Source organism: Uranotaenia lowii, chromosome 3 (assembly GCF_029784155.1).
Source record: "Uranotaenia lowii strain MFRU-FL chromosome 3, ASM2978415v1, whole genome shotgun sequence".
Lineage (NCBI taxonomy): Eukaryota > Metazoa > Arthropoda > Insecta > Diptera > Culicidae > Uranotaenia > Uranotaenia lowii.
This window is the reverse complement of record NC_073693.1, coordinates 60,220,897-60,239,083: the sequence shown is the minus strand read 5'-3', so window position 1 is coordinate 60,239,083 and position 18,187 is coordinate 60,220,897. Positions and strand designations below refer to the sequence as shown.

At 36.1% G+C, this 18,187-nt stretch overlaps 2 protein-coding genes across 2 annotated transcripts in view; one reads left to right on the top strand and one right to left on the bottom strand.

Annotated features, from left to right (window-relative positions):
- Window positions 1–6,902, top strand: part of LOC129752233 (nuclear pore membrane glycoprotein 210-like) — a 9,916-nt gene extending 3,014 nt beyond the window's left edge. The window contains exons 2-9 of the mRNA XM_055748019.1: window positions 1–1,045; window positions 1,105–2,990; window positions 3,054–3,150; window positions 3,301–5,358; window positions 5,427–5,565; window positions 5,628–5,681; window positions 5,812–5,961; window positions 6,046–6,902. Coding sequence (XP_055603994.1) covers window positions 1–1,045; window positions 1,105–2,990; window positions 3,054–3,150; window positions 3,301–5,358; window positions 5,427–5,565; window positions 5,628–5,681; window positions 5,812–5,961; window positions 6,046–6,206 — 5,590 coding nt within the window. The 3' untranslated portion in view covers window positions 6,207–6,902. The remainder of the gene's footprint in view (window positions 1,046–1,104; window positions 2,991–3,053; window positions 3,151–3,300; window positions 5,359–5,426; window positions 5,566–5,627; window positions 5,682–5,811; window positions 5,962–6,045) is intronic.
- Window positions 6,903–10,256: 3,354 nt separating this feature from the next.
- Window positions 10,257–11,460, bottom strand: LOC129758336 (ras-like GTP-binding protein RhoL). Its single transcript, XM_055755834.1, has 5 exons — window positions 11,342–11,460; window positions 10,990–11,142; window positions 10,812–10,926; window positions 10,641–10,755; window positions 10,257–10,572 (listed from the first exon to the last, which is right to left on the bottom strand). Exons 2-5 carry the CDS (start codon window positions 11,100–11,102, stop codon window positions 10,337–10,339), a joined length of 579 nt encoding a protein of 192 aa, XP_055611809.1. The 5' UTR covers window positions 11,103–11,142; window positions 11,342–11,460; the 3' UTR covers window positions 10,257–10,336.
- Between the last annotated feature and the right edge of the window lie 6,727 nt (window positions 11,461–18,187).

Here is an 18,187-nt window from a genome sequence, read left to right as displayed (position 1 = left end):
TTACCGGGTTCAGGTTACCGTTATTCAGAAAGAGAAACGTCGCAACACCGCCATAGTTTTGGCCGAGGACCTCTCGACCGGAGGAATACTACGGTGCGACGTCATCCTGGACGTGATTGATCAGCTCGGAGTGTTGACCACCACCCGGGAACTGTACCTGGAGGAAGCACCGGAAACTTTTGAATTGTGGGCCCTCGATTCCCAGGGCAATGCTTTTACTACTTTGGAGGGAATCGAGTTCAATTGGCAGCTCGCTTCGCATCGAACGTCTTCCGACAATCGGCACCAGGGCGATTGGAGTCAGGTTTTGAGATTTTTGACGTTTTCCGAGAGCAAGTTCCATAGTGTCCCTAAGGCTGTTGAGAAGTTGGAAATAGATGGAGTTCAAGGTTATATGGTTTTGCTAGAAGGCATTAACACCGGTTCAGCTAAGGTTACTGCGAAGCTTCCATATGCAGAGTACAGTCACGTTCCACCGGTTGAAGTCAATATTATGGTTCTGGCTAATCTTATTCTGGATCCAAGCGATGTTTATATTATGACTGGAGACACTGTGGACTTCAAGGTTTTACAATTGAAGCAAGGCAAGCTGCACGAGATCGCTTTGAACAATCAGTATTACCTGGAAATTGAAGACACCGCCCTGGCCAGCATTTCCAACAGCGAAGCCAAGGGTCTTAAGCTTGGTCGAACGTTTGTACTGTTAAGGGATCGTAATGTACCCCACGGTGTGGGAACATCGGAGGATCAGTCCTCGAAAGCACTTCTTCCAAAGGCTTCGATCACGATTGCTGAACCGAAGAAGTTGGCAATAAATCTGCTTCCACACTACAACTGGGTAACGGTGGAAGGCGAAAATCATGAGATAGCGCTCGACTTGTTTACCGCAGATGACCATCAGATAACTTTGGGTTCTAAATACCAGATCCAGTCTTCGTTCGATGAGACGCTATTTTACCCGGTTCGTAGGACCAGCAACGGAAGTCGCATTCCCGGAGAAACGATTAAAGAAGGAAGTGGACCAGTGACTGGAAAGTTTGATAAGGTAGTTTTTTTTGTCACACTTTGTCTAAATATAATTTTAAACAAAATTTTTAATTTTAGCTAAACGCAAAGGCCGAACTGATAGTATACAGCCGATTGGTTATCAAACCGGAAGAAGTCATCATCCCGTATGATCCAACTGTGCGTCGGCAGCAGATCCAGTTTGCAGCGTCCGGCGGAGATGGTTCCTACTTGTGGTCCAGCTTGGATAGTTCCTTGGTGACGGTGGCTCAATCCGGATTGGCCGAAACCCGCCTGGATCATTTGGCTAAGGGTCTAGTTACCATTAACGAAAAAGGTGGCTCCAAATCAACGCAGATTCGTGTCGCTTTGGCCCGAAATAATAAAATTAACGTGGCTGCCAGCGTTCTGTTTTTGCCTCCGGTGAAGCTGGAAGTTGTCCGTTACAACTTAGAAACAACTGTGAAGGATTACGTAGCAGTTCACGTAGCTCTTTGGGCTAAGCACAACGGAACGATGAAAGCTTTTACCAGTTGCGAAAATTTGAACTTTGAGCTGGAGTTTAGTCAGCAGATCTTTTTGCTCGATACGGCCAAGGCTAATTCAGCTCAGGAAAATTTGGCAGATAATGCCTGTAGACTGCTGTATTTAAAGGCGACGAGTGTGGGACAGACTAATATGAAAATAACCTACCGGTATTTCGATAAAGTTTTAAGCGATCAGGTGTCGTTGAATGTTTTTGAAAAGTTGGCAATTTTAAATCCTACTGAAAATGAGGTTGTTTTACCAATTGGCTCGTCCAGAAACTTGATCTACTATAACGGACCGGAGCGTATTTTCAATTCGGAGGCGGAGCTGCAGAAACAAATCGTGGTCGATCAGCGGAATGTGGAGGCGGTTGAGATTGGAAGCGGATTCTCCAAAGACAAACACATTTTGAGGGTGTTGTGCCGAAAGATTGGCGACTACAATCTTAAACTGCAAGTGTTTAACACCTTGAATGCTCCAAACGTAGCTCCTTACATTACGGAATTCGTAACAAAAGTCCATTGCGTAAAACCTAGATTCGTAAATCTCTATACCACCGAAAAGGTGAAAAGCAGCTGTCCTCTAGAACGGAGAAACTCTATGATGCATGTCAAGTCCGACAATGCTCAGCTATTGGTTGACATTGAAGTGCTTGATGTTCACAATCGCAAGTTGGACAACATAACATCTCTACTCCTGGATTGGCAATTCACTCTAGCCGATGACTACCAAGCATTAGACCAGCTTAGCTACGAACAAAAAACCGAAACAGATCTCCTCGAAGGAGTTGCCATTCCAAAAAGAGATTTTCTACAAACCAGTCTTCCAGCGTTGGATGCCAACTTCAAAGTAAAAGCCGTTGTTTCGAAATATCGCGCTGATGTTTTGCAAAAGCATTCAATCACTGCTGAAACTCCTCACTTCGGAATTCAAAAGACAACGGAAGGCCCGTTGGTGAAACCGGTTATCGAGAACGAGCTAAATTTCCTATCTGTCAACAAAACATTGCTTCCGTACGAGCACATCGTACTGTTCCTAGCTCGTACAAACGTCGAAAGAATTCGAATCGCCCAGGGCAGTGGTTTCTACGATATTCGTTCTTCCGATTCGGGAATCGTTACGGTGGAGTATGACGACGCCACCCGACAGCTGGTCATTTCCCCGAAACGAGTGGGAGAGGTCAAGCTGGAAATAGTCGATCAGTGTCTCAGCACCGAACCGAGTTTTCTGCAGATTTCGGTCGTTACGATCGGAAAAATTGTGCTGACTGCACCGGATCGGGTAGAGAAGACGAAAACCATCGAGGCGATAGCTCGGATTTACGACAACAACGATCGGCTACTGGAGCTGGAGCGGGACCGTTTGGATATCTACGAGCTTGGTCAGGAGATTTACAATCCGAACTTGTTGAGCGTTGTTTTGGCGAATCAAGGAGGATTAGGCGTTGGAGAGATTAGGTAATTGAAAAGCAAATGTCAGAATGAGGATTGAATTTAAATTGTGAATATTTTGTTTTTAAGATACATTCTAACGGGAATGGAATTGGGAGAAACGAAGGTTGTCGTAAGTTCTGGCACCGGAGAAAAACAAATATCCAGCTCGCCGGCTTCCGTTCAGGTAAGTTTCCTAATCAGTAAAAAACTATAAAATGTGGCAAAATCCTGAACCCGAGTATATGTTCATGGGCAGTTAAAAAAAATACAAACTACCTATAAAAATCAAAATCTGAAATCGAAAATAATTTACCATTTTGAAAATTTTCTTCAGGTATTCCCACCGCTATCGCTCTTTCCCCGAAATGCCACCATTCTGGTGGGAAGCAGCCTTCAGATCTACTCCAAAGGTGGTCCATCGCCACCAGACGGGGCCATCGTGTACAGCGCCCAGCACCAGGACATCATTTCCATCGATTCCGGTCTAGTGGAGGGTTTGAAAATCGGTCACTCCAAGGTAACCGGACGCTGTATGGGTATCGATCCGAGCACCGGTGATCAGATTGTGTTCTCGGAAGATACGGTTAATGTTCACGTGGTTCCATTGACCGGGATTGAAATTCGTATGCCCTTGACGAGATTGAGGGTGGGAGCTGTTATGCCCGCTCATGTTTGGGCGATGCCATCGATTTCACCGCTGGTGCTGGGAACCTTGGACACGGTCAAGATTTACTGGTCCACCGATCATGAAGATGTTTTGGAGGTGAAGGGAGTGTTCCAGGAAGCTGGAGTCGAATATCGGGAGAAAGATGCCATTGGAGTTCGAGTTAAGGCTCTGGCCCCAGGACGAGCTATTTTGCACGTAACGTTGGTAACTGGAAATGGAGTTAAATTGACTGCTAAAAGCGAAGTTACTGTGTTCCGTGTTTTGGAGCTGGAAACCCCGAAAGTCATCCGTTATGATTCGATTTTGATTCCACCGAGAAGTAGCGTTCAGTTGAAGGCAAATTTGGATGACGCAGTCTACCAGCTGGAAGATGGAAGTGGTAGTTCTGTGGTCAAAGTCAGTAAAGATGGTTTGGTTAAGAGTTCAGATGGTATTGGTCGCGTCCAGATTGCAGCATCGTCGTTTGATCAGTCTCTCACGATACCGATTGAGGTTAAGAACATTCATTACATCTTAACGACGCTTGAATCCGCAGTTGCACTTAAACAGTCGGAAAGTTTCATTCCACAAGGAATCGGTTTGAAGTTGCGAGTTTCGTTACATGACAATCTGGGGAATGAATTCTCCCACGGCATTGAGGATGTTAGTGCACTGAAGCATAAGCTGTCTCGTAAAGGAAACGTGTTGATCAATACCGGCACCAACTATTCGATCGGTTTGGATTTGATTCGAGAGACATCGGATATGTTACAGATATCTCTGAAGGACAAAAACGGAGTGAAGTTTAGCGATGACTACGTAAAACTGGTAGTCGGTGAAACCACTGCAGTTTTCCCAGAAAAATCCGTTTATTCGGTTGGAGACATCGTTTGTTTCGCATCACCTTTGCTTGGAACGGTAGCTGACTGGAAGAGTTCAGATGAAGGGTTGGTCAAGATTGATGCTCGCAACGGAATAGCTCAGATAGTAGCTTCTCGGACCCGAGTGCCTGCAGGAAAAGACGAAAAAGTTTACATCCGACATGGTGATCACCGCTCAGGAGGTTTACGATTTGGAATCGATATTTTGGAAGCAGATCGGATAGAATTCTTCAAATCATATGATGTTTTCAACGGTCAACAATACCGAGGCCATCTGGTTATCAAAAATCACCAACAGCTCGACAAATTTGTCAACGTGATTGCTCAGAATGTATCGACTTGCGGTGAAAATATCGATCGATCGTACGCCGGATTGTTCAGCTGCAAATTATCCTCGAAACAAAATCCTTCATCCACAATCTTGAAACATTTCAAAACCTACCCAAGTTTTGATCCATTGATTGGAGCTTACACCTGTGACATTGACCTGTTGACTTCAATCGATGAACTAACCTCGCTCATCAAAACCAGCGAACAGAACATTGAACTGGAGGCTAAACTGTTTGGAAGTGGTGGCCTGGTCGATACTTCCACTTTGAAAATTGTTCCGGCTGTCGTCGTGGAACCGGAGGCAATCTCCATTGACCAGGTCGGATCACAGACCGTTACCATCCGAGGAATCGATAGAGTACTGCAAAAGATCGAGGTGGCAGCTTCCAATCCATCGCTGCTCGAAACTGCATTGGTGCAGAAAAATACTGGCTCGGTTCAGTATAAGTTAAGATTCCTTAGTTCCTACTCTTTGGATTCCAGTGAGGATTTGTTTGTTGCAGTTCACTCTCCATTGACGCATCAGACACTGAGGGTAAGCTCATACATTTTTTTCCAAATGAAATTCGGTTCGTAATGTAATCTAATTTCCAATTTTTCCAGATCCCGATCCAATCGCCTCATATGATTAGGAAATGTGCTAGTCAACCGTTATACAATGTGCCAAATCTGTTTCTGAGCTATGTAAGCAACTTTGGATTGCTAATTTCAGCTCTGATTGTTCTCGCGGCTACTGTTTGGGGTATGTTTGATGCCGTCGCAAAACCTACCAAAAGCTCTAACCCCCCCTTTCTCCTTTTGCAGTTTTCGTATTCTGTTTTCCGCAGCGACAAAAAATGGTGGACCCAAACGTTACCGGTAAGTAAAACCCATTCCCATTGCAACAACGCCGGGACGCGACGTTCCAATTCAATTTCCATTTACGTAATTAAAGTACATCGGCACTGATGATTGCTTTTGCTCTATTTTCCATGTCACGCACTCACAGTGATTAACTCACCATTCAAGGCAGATAACAATGCAGCCTTTGGACAAACGCGAATGGTCTTTAATCCGTTCGCTAGTCCGGGTACTGTCGATGGAAAGCGGGGAGCAGGCAACTTGCACCTCGGACCCTCCTCACCATACACTGGTCTAGGTGAGAACGATAGCTTCAAAGACATAAACGATTTCGAAATGTAGCAATCCACTTACAATTTTAAATCTTCTTTTTTCCCCTCAGGCAATCTAAGTCACAACACTACTCCTCCAGGGGCAGGCCATTTTTCATCGGGTTCCGATTTCAACTCAAGTGCCAGCGGAGCCAGTTCTCCGGGGTCCCCAGTTTATGGGGACAGTACGTTACTCTCGCCACAGAAACGGATCCATCGGCGACAACTATAAATAAATTCAGGTAAAACGGTACTCAATTGGTTACGTTAGCTTGGACAATTTCAGTTTCTATTTCTTTAGCTAGGTGTGTTTAACATTTGGACATTCATTGGATCACGGGCATCCATCTGTACATAATTTATCAAAGTTAGAGATTTTCCGAGTAATATCGCGTGTGTGCGAATTGAACATGAACGTGCATTTGAATGAATAATATCGACGATTGCGATAAACATAGTTTTAACTGTTCCTTCCTTACGGGATAACGAGAAGTTTTGGTTTGTTTTGTGGAAAAAACGGTCGAATTAATCAGTTACTGCAGTTGCTAAGATCTTTGAATATGTAAGAAAAACATAGATACTTATTTGAAATCCGGATGATACTCTTTCCATTGTAATACGTCAGGAATAAATTGAATTCTTTATAGAGAACTAATACAATAAATCTTCCGACCCGCTAGTTAGGTATTTTCAAAAGTAACTTAGGGCATAGATAGGGGTTTTCGTTCCTCCGACCTGTCAGGTTTGATCGGGTTTACAGTCATTCAATACCGCGTCATGCAATCATTATCATGATTAATATTATTAATTCTTTTTTAGTCAAGGGGTAGGAGTTTTTTCTTCTGTTTTGTTTAACATGTGTTCTTTTTTCATCATCATAGTTTAAGACATATGACTGCGAATATAAAATGGATTTTTGAAATGAGAATGTTCAGTTTTCCTTTCATCATATCACAGCCTTTTCTATACTTATTATGTTTATTGTTTAACATACGAGCTCATCGATGCGGACGATTTAGGTAAGTGCCGTTTTAAGGAAACAAATGTAAATGGAATAGTTTCACTCTCTAGAGCCACTAGGTACTTGGCTGAAAAACTAGTCATCAACCGAGGCTTCGATTGGTTTAGCTACAGATAGCCTATTCATGAAGAAATATATGATTTCAAATGGGCGTTTTCATATGGTCAAATTGATAGGCAATTTGTGGCTCCAGAGAATGATTCGACCATTAAATCCAACTTAAAATATGGTTTCCGATGAATCCGAAAAATCGATCTTTAATCTAGAGCACTTATCAAAAATATAAAAAAAAATCAAAAAGCTACACGCATAGAAAGATAGGGTTTTGAAACAAAACAACACTACATTAATTCAAAATATTCTGAATTTGAGAATAAAAATCCCTGAGAACAAAATCTTTATTTGAGATGATGATTTAGATTCAAAATAAAAAAATTCGGAATATTATTTGATATTGTCCTTACAATTTTTTCGCAGATTTTAACTTTGCCAAAATTGTTAAGCTAAAGGGTGTGTCACATCAAATTGCATCACAGGAAAAACGCTGCAGAAATTTAATTTTTAGGAATTATATCTTCAGCTTTTGCTTATAATCAGATAAGAGTGTATAGATCACGTTGGCCATGCTTCACTGTCAGTTTTTCGTAAATTTGTAAAAATGTGGAACGAAAAAGAGCGTCGTGAATTAATCCTGCGCACTCATTTCGAGAATCCGGAGATGTCACATCGGGACATCGGTAAAATGGTGGGAATCGTCCAATTCACGGTCAGCAGAGTCTTAAAATGATACTTCGAGAACCTAACCATTGACCGGAAGGTGAAGAACGGCTCCTTCAGTGAAAAAGATCACAAGCGCGTAAAGCAGTTTAGACGTAATCCGAGAAGTTCGGTCCGGGATGTCGCCAAAATGTTGAATTTAACAAGTTCATTCGTCCAGCGGACCAAGCAGCAGGTTTAGAAGGCTCCTAACCGCGACGAATGGCAAAACATGGTGGGGAAGACGGGAGCCCGGAAGCTGTACACCGAAATGCTGACGAAGTCACATTGCCTGGTAATGGACGACGAAACCTACGTCAAAGCGAACTTTCGTCAGCTGCCGAGCCTGTTGTTCTTCCCCGCAGAGGACAAATTCAGCATTCCGGAGGAGATTTGCAAGCAGAAACTATTCAAGTTTGCCAAAAAGTACATGGTGTGGCAAGCGATCTGCTCTTGCAGAAAGTGGAGCGCCCTCTTCGTGACGACCGGCACGGTAAACGGGCAGGTTTACCTTAAGAAGTGCCTGTTGTAGAGAGCTATTCAGTAGAACGACTAGATCGGTTGAATGTTACAAACGGAATGACCATTTATTAAAACATCATAAGATTACATTAATAACTAAGGCTTGCTATGACTTCTTCATTTCAACAGTGCCTACAGAAGCGCTTACTAGCACTATTGACGCAGCACAAGGGCTCGACCATCTTCTGGCCGGGTCTCGTTTCGTGCCACTATTCAAAGGACCTGTTGGAGTGGTACGAAGCCAACGTTGTTGTGCCAAAGGAAATGAACGCGCCAGTGCTTCGCCCAATAGAGAAATATTGGGCGATTATAAAGCAGGCCCTGCGGAAGAACCCAAAAGCTGTCAAATCGGAGGCGGACTTCAAGAGAAAATGGATTTCTGTTTAAAAAAAACTACAACCTGACGTTGTCAGAACCTTATGGACGGGGTAAAGAGGAAGGTGTCATGCAATTTGATGTGACACACCTTTACTAAAAAAAAAATAAATCTTTGTCGTTGTCGCACGCTCGGAACGGTAAAGACAAATTTCTTTGCTGATGGATCCCGATAATATTTTTTTCAGAACATTCGTTTTGCTGATGAAAAATATAAGGATAAGCAGTTTCGCAAATACCAACTTAAAGGTATGGGATCATAACTTGCGAGATATCGGAAGAAAGCTTTTGACCTCTTCATGAAGGGAATCGATAGGAAAAGTAATTCTGGGACACTGGGTCGTGGCCATGGCCAATCTGGCCGGTTCCGGAACGAAATATTTCAAAGTTATCGGATTGAGACTTGCGACATATTGATAGAAAGCTATTGGCCTCTTCATGAAGGAAATCGATAGGAGAAGCGATTCGGGGAAACTGGGTCGTGGTCATGGCTCAGTGAGGGTTCAAGGGCCACATATTTAATGTGGGACATCTTGGGCCACCTAGATAAATGTGTTTTTTAACATTCATAACTTAAAATATCTTTTCCTTATCTAATTCTAAATCCTAATCTAAATTCCTTATCTAAGAACCGGCCAGATTGGCCACGGCCACGACCCGCAGTGTCCCCGAATCGCTTCTCCTATTTATTTCCTTCATGAAGAGACCATAAACTTTCTATCAATATGTCGCAAGTCTCAATCTGTTAGTTTTGATATATTTCGTTCCGAAACCGACCAGATTAGCCATGGCCACGACCCAGTGTCTCCGAGTTGCTTCTCCTATCGATTCCCTACATGAAGAGGCCATAAGCTTTCTATCAATATGTAGCAAGTCTCAATCCGATAACTTTGTCATATTTTGTTCCGGAACCGGCCAGATTGGCCATGGCCACGACCCATTGTCCCTGCCCTGAACCGCTTCTAATATAGGTTCCTTTAATGTATGGTCAAGGCCCACGGCCCAAGAGCTCTTCTCAGATATGTTACGATCTGATCACATAATTTTTATTTATTACGATAATCAGATAGATTAGCCACATAATCGAAGGAGTTTGTCCCAAGTTTTAAATTTCAGGACAATTTCACATTAAAATTGGTCATTATCTGCTCAACGACGCGACAATTCTTGATTGCCTATTTCATTTTGTCATGATACACATACGGGAGAGACAAATGGTTGTCGCACAGAGAGAGAATAAAGTCAAAACCACACGCCGACTTTGTCGCTTGTTTCAAGACAATATCAGGGACAATTTGATTCACTGATAAAAACCAATAAGTTTGCTAACTAGTTTTTGAAGCAAAAAGCGATATATTTTGATTATTTTAAAATCTTGAATTTCGTACTTCTCTGAAGGTAAACTGATTTGAAAGAAATGACGTTTCGAACTAATGTGTAAGTTTTTTTTGGTATAATAATGATTGGTAGTAAGGTCGTGGCTCCAGAGAGCGCCGTAGAAGTACTTGTATAATTTTTGGAGTTTGACTATGAGATGCTGTTTGAATGTGGAGTAGACTTTTGATCCGATGAAATTTTTCGAAGCAACTATTAACAGAAATTCAGACGTTAAATTAATACCGATTTTATTGAGCCCTCGATCTGGTTTAGCCTTACGTTTATGAAATTCTCTAACTAACATAATCCCTCTACATCAGACTACAGGAACAGCTGCGACAGATACCGTAACAGATTGGCTCCTCGATCACCTCCGGCACCCCATCGACACAGGCCCGGACGGCTTGCTCGATGGCCAGCTTCACGTTGAGGTTCTCCTTGGCCGAACATTCTACAAAAGAATTGGCATTGATGGTACGCGCCAGCTTATGTCCCTCGGACGTTGGCACCTGGCTGCCCGATTCTTTCCTCAGATCCGACTTGGTACCTGTTCGGCAACGAAAAAAATAATGAATGGAAGATTTTTTCAATAGACAAAAGTTATTAAAACACCACCTATTAACACGATCGGAACCCTCTGGTTGGCTGTTATTTCGGGAAACCATTTGGAGGGAATGTTCTCAAACGAAACACGATTGTTAATACTGTAACAGAGCAGGAAACAATTCGCCTGTTGAATAAAGTAAATAATCTTTAGGTGACATTAGCTAAACTAATTCCACATACCTTTTTGTAAAACTGCTGCCGGATTCTGTCGTAATCTTCCTGTCCAGCTGTGTCATGCAACTGTACGGTCACCAGTACCCCATCGATTGTAATGTCGAAACTTTCTTTGTCGTAGCTGTTAAGATGATTTTCATTTTCAAAGTAATAATTTAAAAATTTTCAAATAAACTTTCCTTACATTGTCGGTTGATAGAAATTTTTGAACGACTCATCCGTATAGCTATGCAAGAGGCAAGTTTTTCCAACGGCTCCATCTCCCACGACGACAATGTTCAAGATGGGTTGCGCCATTTTCCCAGTTGCTGATCATACGCGGAATTGATGGTGAAATCTGAAAAAAGTAATTTGAAAATGAAATTGATATTTTTATTTTAAGGTTTTATTAATGACACTTTACCATCCTTGTGGCATTCGTGTCTTATAATTGTTATGTTTTAATGATTTAATATGTGAAGACAATTTATGTCACAAGAAACCCCAGGGAAATTATATAAAATCCCTTCACTATAAATTTAAAATCATCCATTCACCTTTTTGATTAGCCGTTTTATAGTATGCACCTGTCATATACTGTACTTTTAACAATTCTGTAGAAATTAGAATGCACGCACACAGATTTTCGGCTTTGCTCATCCATAACTTTTTATTCTGATGTTATTTTTCTTGAAATTTTCCAAAAAATGACCTAATATCAACTATCCTACTGTTATCTGACGAAGTTTGATGTTATTTTAAAAGCATATAAGCAAAAAAGACAAAAAAGATAAAAAAGACAAGAAAGTTAAAAAAGACAAAAAAGACAAAAAAAGACAAAAAAGACAAAAAAGACAAAAATGACAAAAAAGACAAAAAAGACAAAAAAGATAAAAAACGACAAAAAAGACAAAAAATACAAAAAAGACAAAAAAGACAAAAAAGACAAAAAAGACAAAAAAGACAAAAAAGACAAAAAAGACAAAAAAGACAAAAAAGACAAAAAAGACAAAAAATACAAAAAAGACAAAAAAGACAAAAAAGACAAAAAAGACAAAAAAAGACAAAAAAGACAAAAAAGACAAAAAAGACAAAAAAGACAAAAAAGACAAAAAAGACAAAAAAGACAAAAAAGACAAAAAAGACAAAAAAGACAAAAAAGACAAAAAAGACAAAAAAGACAAAAAAGACAAAAAAGACAAAAAAGACAAAAAAGACAAAAAAGACAAAAAAGACAAAAAAGACAAAAAAGACAAAAAAGACAAAAAAGAGAAAAAAGACAAAAAAGACAAAAAAGACAAAAAAGACAAAAAAGACAAAAAAGACAAAAAAGACAAAAAAGACAAAAAAGACAAAAAAAAACAAAAAAGACAAAAAAGACAAAAAAGACAAAAAAGACAAAAAAGACAAAAAAGACAAAAAAGACAAAAAAGACAAAAAAGACAAAAAAGACAAAAAAGACAAAAAAGACAAAAAAGACAAAAAAGACAAAAAAGACAAAAAAGACAAAAAAGACAAAAAAGACAAAAAAGACAAAAGAGACAAAAAAGACAAAAAAGACAAAAAAGACAAAAAAGACAAAAAAGACAAAAAAGACAAAAAAGACAAAAAAGACAAAAAAGACAAAAAAGACAAAAAAGACAAAAAAGACAAAAAAGACAAAAAAGACAAAAAAGACAAAAAAGACAAAAAAGACAAAAAAGACAAAAAAGACAAAAAAGACAAAAAAGACAAAAAAGACAAAAAAGACAAAAAAGACAAAAAAGACAAAAAAGACAAAAAAGACAAAAAAGACAAAAAAGACAAAAAAGACAAAAAAGACAAAAAAGACAAAAAAGACAAAAAAGACAAAAAAGACAAAAAAGACAAAAAAGACAAAAAAGACAAAAAAGACAAAAAAGACAAAAAAGACAAAAAAGACAAAAAAGACAAAAAAGACAAAAAAGACAAAAAAGACAAAAAAGACAAAAAAGACAAAAAAGACAAAAAAGACAAAAAAGACAAAAAAGACAAAAAAGACAAAAAAGACAAAAAAGACAAAAAAGACAAAAAAGACAAAAAAGACAAAAAAGACAAAAAAGACAAAAAAGACAAAAAAGACAAAAAAGACAAAAAAGACAAAAAAGACAAAAAAGACAAAAAAGACAAAAAAGACAAAAAAGACAAAAAAGACAAAAAAGACAAAAAAGACAAAAAAGACAAAAAAGACAAAAAAGACAAAAAAGACAAAAAAGACAAAAAAGACAAAAAAGACAAAAAAGACAAAAAAGACAAAAAAGACAAAAAAGACAAAAAAGACAAAAAAGACAAAAAAGACAAAAAAGACAAAAAAGACAAAAAAGACAAAAAAGACAAAAAAGACAAAAAAGACAAAAAAGACAAAAAAGACAAAAAAGACAAAAAAGACAAAAAAGACAAAAAAGACAAAAAAGACAAAAAAGACAAAAAAGACAAAAAAGACAAAAAAGACAAAAAAGACAAAAAAGACAAAAAAGACAAAAAAGACAAAAAAGACAAAAAAGACAAAAAAGACAAAAAAGACAAAAAAGACAAAAAAGACAAAAAAGACAAAAAAGACAAAAAAGACAAAAAAGACAAAAAAGACAAAAAAGACAAAAAAGACAAAAAAGACAAAAAAGACAAAAAAGACAAAAAAGACAAAAAAGACAAAAAAGACAAAAAAGACAAAAAAGACAAAAAAGACAAAAAAGACAAAAAAGACAAAAAAGACAAAAAAGACAAAAAAGACAAAAAAGACAAAAAAGACAAAAAAGACAAAAAAGACAAAAAAGACAAAAAAGACAAAAAAGACAAAAAAGACAAAAAAGACAAAAAAGACAAAAAAGACAAAAAAGACAAAAAAGACAAAAAAGACAAAAAAGACAAAAAAGACAAAAAAGACAAAAAAGACAAAAAAGACAAAAAAGACAAAAAAGACAAAAAAGACAAAAAAGACAAAAAAGACAAAAAAGACAAAAAAGACAAAAAAGACAAAAAAGACAAAAAAGACAAAAAAGACAAAAAAGACAAAAAAGACAAAAAAGACAAAAAAGACAAAAAAGACAAAAAAGACAAAAAAGACAAAAAAGACAAAAAAGACAAAAAAGACAAAAAAGACAAAAAAGACAAAAAAGACAAAAAAGACAAAAAAGACAAAAAAGACAAAAAAGACAAAAAAGACAAAAAAGACAAAAAAGACAAAAAAGACAAAAAAGACAAAAAAGACAAAAAAGACAAAAAAGACAAAAAAGACAAAAAAGACAAAAAAGACAAAAAAGACAAAAAAGACAAAAAAGACAAAAAAGACAAAAAAGACAAAAAAGACAAAAAAGACAAAAAAGACAAAAAAGACAAAAAAGACAAAAAAGACAAAAAAGACAAAAAAGACAAAAAAGACAAAAAAGACAAAAAAGACAAAAAAGACAAAAAAGACAAAAAAGACAAAAAAGACAAAAAAGACAAAAAAGACAAAAAAGACAAAAAAGACAAAAAAGACAAAAAAGACAAAAAAGACAAAAAAGACAAAAAAGACAAAAAAGACAAAAAAGACAAAAAAGACAAAAAAGACAAAAAAGACAAAAAAGACAAAAAAGACAAAAAAGACAAAAAAGACAAAAAAGACAAAAAAGACAAAAAAGACAAAAAAGACAAAAAAGACAAAAAAGACAAAAAAGACAAAAAAGACAAAAAAGACAAAAAAGACAAAAAAGACAAAAAAGACAAAAAAGACAAAAAAGACAAAAAAGACAAAAAAGACAAAAAAGACAAAAAAGACAAAAAAGACAAAAAAGACAAAAAAGACAAAAAAGACAAAAAAGACAAAAAAGACAAAAAAGACAAAAAAGACAAAAAAGACAAAAAAGACAAAAAAGACAAAAAAGACAAAAAAGACAAAAAAGACAAAAAAGACAAAAAAGACAAAAAAGACAAAAAAGACAAAAAAGACCAAAAAGACCAAAAAGACCAAAAAGACCAAAAAGACCAAAAAGACCAAAAAGACCAAAAAGACCAAAAAGACCAAAAAGACCAAAAAGACCAAAAAGACCAAAAAGACCAAAAAGACCAAAAAGACCAAAAAGACCAAAAAGACCAAAAAGACCAAAAAGACCAAAAAGACCAAAAAGACCAAAAAGACCAAAAAGACCAAAAAGACCAAAAAGACCAAAAAGACCAAAAAGACCAAAAAGACCAAAAAGACCAAAAAGACCAAAAAGACCAAAAAGACCAAAAAGACCAAAAAGACCAAAAAGACCAAAAAGACCAAAAAGACCAAAAAGACCAAAAAGACAAAAAAGACCAAAAAGACAAAAAAGACAAAAAAACAAAAAAGACAAAAATTATAAAAATTATAAAAAATGATAAAAATGACAAGGATGACAAAACAACAAAAATGACAAAACGTTACAAAAATGACAAAATTAACAGAAATGACAAAATAATAGAAAATATTAAAATGACAAAAATGACAGAAATGACAAAAAAAAACATCAAAGACAAAAAAATGAAAAAAATGTTCGAAATGACAAAATTTACAAAAACGACAAAAATGTCAAAATTAACAAGAAAGAAAAAAAGAAAAAAAAATAAGAAAAAAAAATGCAAAGTTGACAAAAATGGAAAAGTTTACAAAATTGACTAAATTGACAAAATTGGTAAAACTAACAAATTTGATAAAACTGTTAAAATTGACAAAATTGAAAAAAATGTTTGTCAACAATTGACAAACATTAGGTACACAAATTGACAAAATGTTCAAATTGACAAAATGTTCAAATTGACAAAATGACAAAAATGACAGAAATGTTAAAAATTTCCAAAATGTCAAAATTGACAAAAAAAAAAAAAAAATAAATAAATTGAAAAAAATTGCTAAATTGGGAGAAAATGAAAAAGTTTACAAAATGGACACAATTGACAAAATTGGTTAAACTAACAAAATTGATTAAACTGTCAAAATTGACAACATTGAAACAGTTGAAAAAACTTAAAAAATTGATTATAAAAAGATACACAAATTGACAAAATTGTCAAAATGACAAAAATTGAAAAAAATGATAAAATGATAAATTTACAGAGCTGAGAAAATAAACAAATTGGAAAAATCGACGAAATTTAGTCAATTCTTGTCAATTTTAGTTAATTTTAGTTAATTTTAGTCAATTTCGTCTAATTTGCAAATTTCGTTGATTGTTTGTCAATTTTGTCCATTTCGTAAATTTAGTAGGTTCCGTCATTTATGTTTATTTTATCAATTTGGTCTATTTTGTAATTTCTATCAATTTTGTCCTTTTTTTCAAATTTATTAATTTAGTGAATTTTGCGATAGTACATAAATCAGAGTTGCTTACCATCCACATGTATTGAGCTCAATTGATGCGTTTGAACCGAGAACAGAAATTTGGTATGACGAAAAACATGATAGACTTATGTTAATAAACAATTCCCAATTTTTTTGACTTAATATCGTAATACCAAAACCGAAAACGTGTATCACAGGAATAGTTTTTTAATACCGAATACAGGTTTTACGTCCTCCCAAAGCAGTTTTTCTGGTAGTGATAAATAACAAGGTTATAAATTAAACTTGAAGAAATGTTTAATTTGACTTAACCTTAAGTGAAAAATTGTATTTTATTTTAATTTTTTCCTTAATGTACACATAATTTTGGACTGTTTAAAATAATTTCAACGAGAAATAAAAAATCATGAAATGAAGGGTTAAAATAAAATTCACCATTTGTTTGCAAAAGGTTCGCTGCTCGAGCTTTTATTCACAACCGCGTTAAATTTAACGTAATTATGAACCTTAAATCTCTGTGGTTGAATTTTGATAATATATTAGGCTTATAAGCTCACAAAGCCAAGATCAAAAAGTTAAATTTTCCTGTATGTTTGGACAACGTGCTGCTATTCAGAACATTAGAATTACATTAATTGTTTGTGTCTGGATAACAAAGATCCAAAAACTAAATTTCTTGCAGTCTTATTTTTAAACTTAGATACTTTTTCAATGGTAATTTGTTCGAAAATATATGTTTTTTATTTGGTACAAAAAGAACATTTTTTTGTTGCAAATTTCTCTTCCAGTTTGGTGAGGAAAACTTCTGCAGTACTTCAATTTTTTTTAGATAATAGAGCTACTAATGTGTGTTTGTGAAACAACCATTTTAAAAGATTTTCGAGTTTTCCGTGCATTTATAGGTTTCAATTTCATGATACCTGAAAAGCCTAGCCCATAACATTTAGGTAAAGATTTGTTTTTTGCTGCACAGAAAATTATAAACGGTTTTAAAAATGATCGAGTACCCAAACTCGCCTAAAATTTCACTCGTATGGAGAGGTCCTATCAAATAAAAATGGTCTGCAACCACATAAAGAAACGGAAAAAAAACAAATAAACAAAAACGTAAATACTGCAACAAAAAAAAATAAACTCCCGAAACAAAAGATAGAAAAAATCAATAAAAAAGAACACTAAATAGCTATTTTTCTGTTGTTTGACATCTTATTTTTGATACCATTTGTTCATTTTACAAGTTTTACACATTAATTGAATTGAGTTTATATAAAACAACCCATTTTCTTATTACTGCTAGTTATTTTGATTATTTGGTATTGAATTGGGACTTTCTGACCATATAAATCATATTGGACATGTCTCGGGGTAATTATGAACAGGTTTTTGGGTAATTATGAACATAAATTTTTTAAGAACAAAATCACCATACACTGCTTACTATGAGTAAATGTAACGTATAACTACTGTTACTTTTCAAAAATTTTATACCAAGTTCGTAATCCGTGTTCATAATTACCCCCTAGACAGGGGGGTAAATATGAACAGACGAGGTAATTATGAACAGACGTCTCAAGGACGTAGGTTGCGGCCAAAAAAAGCAGTTGCTCTACAGAATGATGAAGAGCACGGAAACATTCATTGTTGGCGGTTTTTCAGAATTTATTATAAGAAATAAACATATGGTGGCTGTAAGTGTGCCAAATGAAGAAATTTTGTTCATAATTACCCCACCTAGCCCTACGTTGTTTGTAACTTGTTTTGCCCAATTCCCATGAGTGAAGTATAAGACTGGCCCAAATTTGTATGGGATGATTTTTACAACCTTTTTTCAACGCGGCACCCCCTAGATAGGTGTTTTAGGTAAAAAAAATGACTCTGAAAATTTCAGGTCATTTGGCAGAAGCACGAGCTGGCGCAAAGGACTTGAAATTTGTATGGAGATTTTTGGCAAAATGTATGAAAAATCGACATACTTTCACTCATTGTGTTCTAAAATTTGTTTCCAGTATGCTATAAAGCTCAGAATTTCAAGAATTGTAGTTCAAACAATGACAAACAAGTTTGTAATAGATTGTGACGCGATACGAGTTGACTGCGATGAGTT

Bases quoted from the DNA above. Each gene is read 5' to 3' on its own strand.
- LOC129758336 (XM_055755834.1), bottom strand. From the start codon at position 11,102: ATGGCGCAACCCATCTTGAACATTGTCGTCGTGGGAGATGGAGCCGTT. The intron at 10,927-10,989 runs GTAAGGAAAGTT...TCATCTTAACAG, and splicing joins AATTTCTATCAACCGACAAT to CTACGACAAAGAAAGTTTCG. The intron at 10,756-10,811 runs GTATGTGGAATT...TTTATTCAACAG, and splicing joins GGCAGCAGTTTTACAAAAAG to GCGAATTGTTTCCTGCTCTG.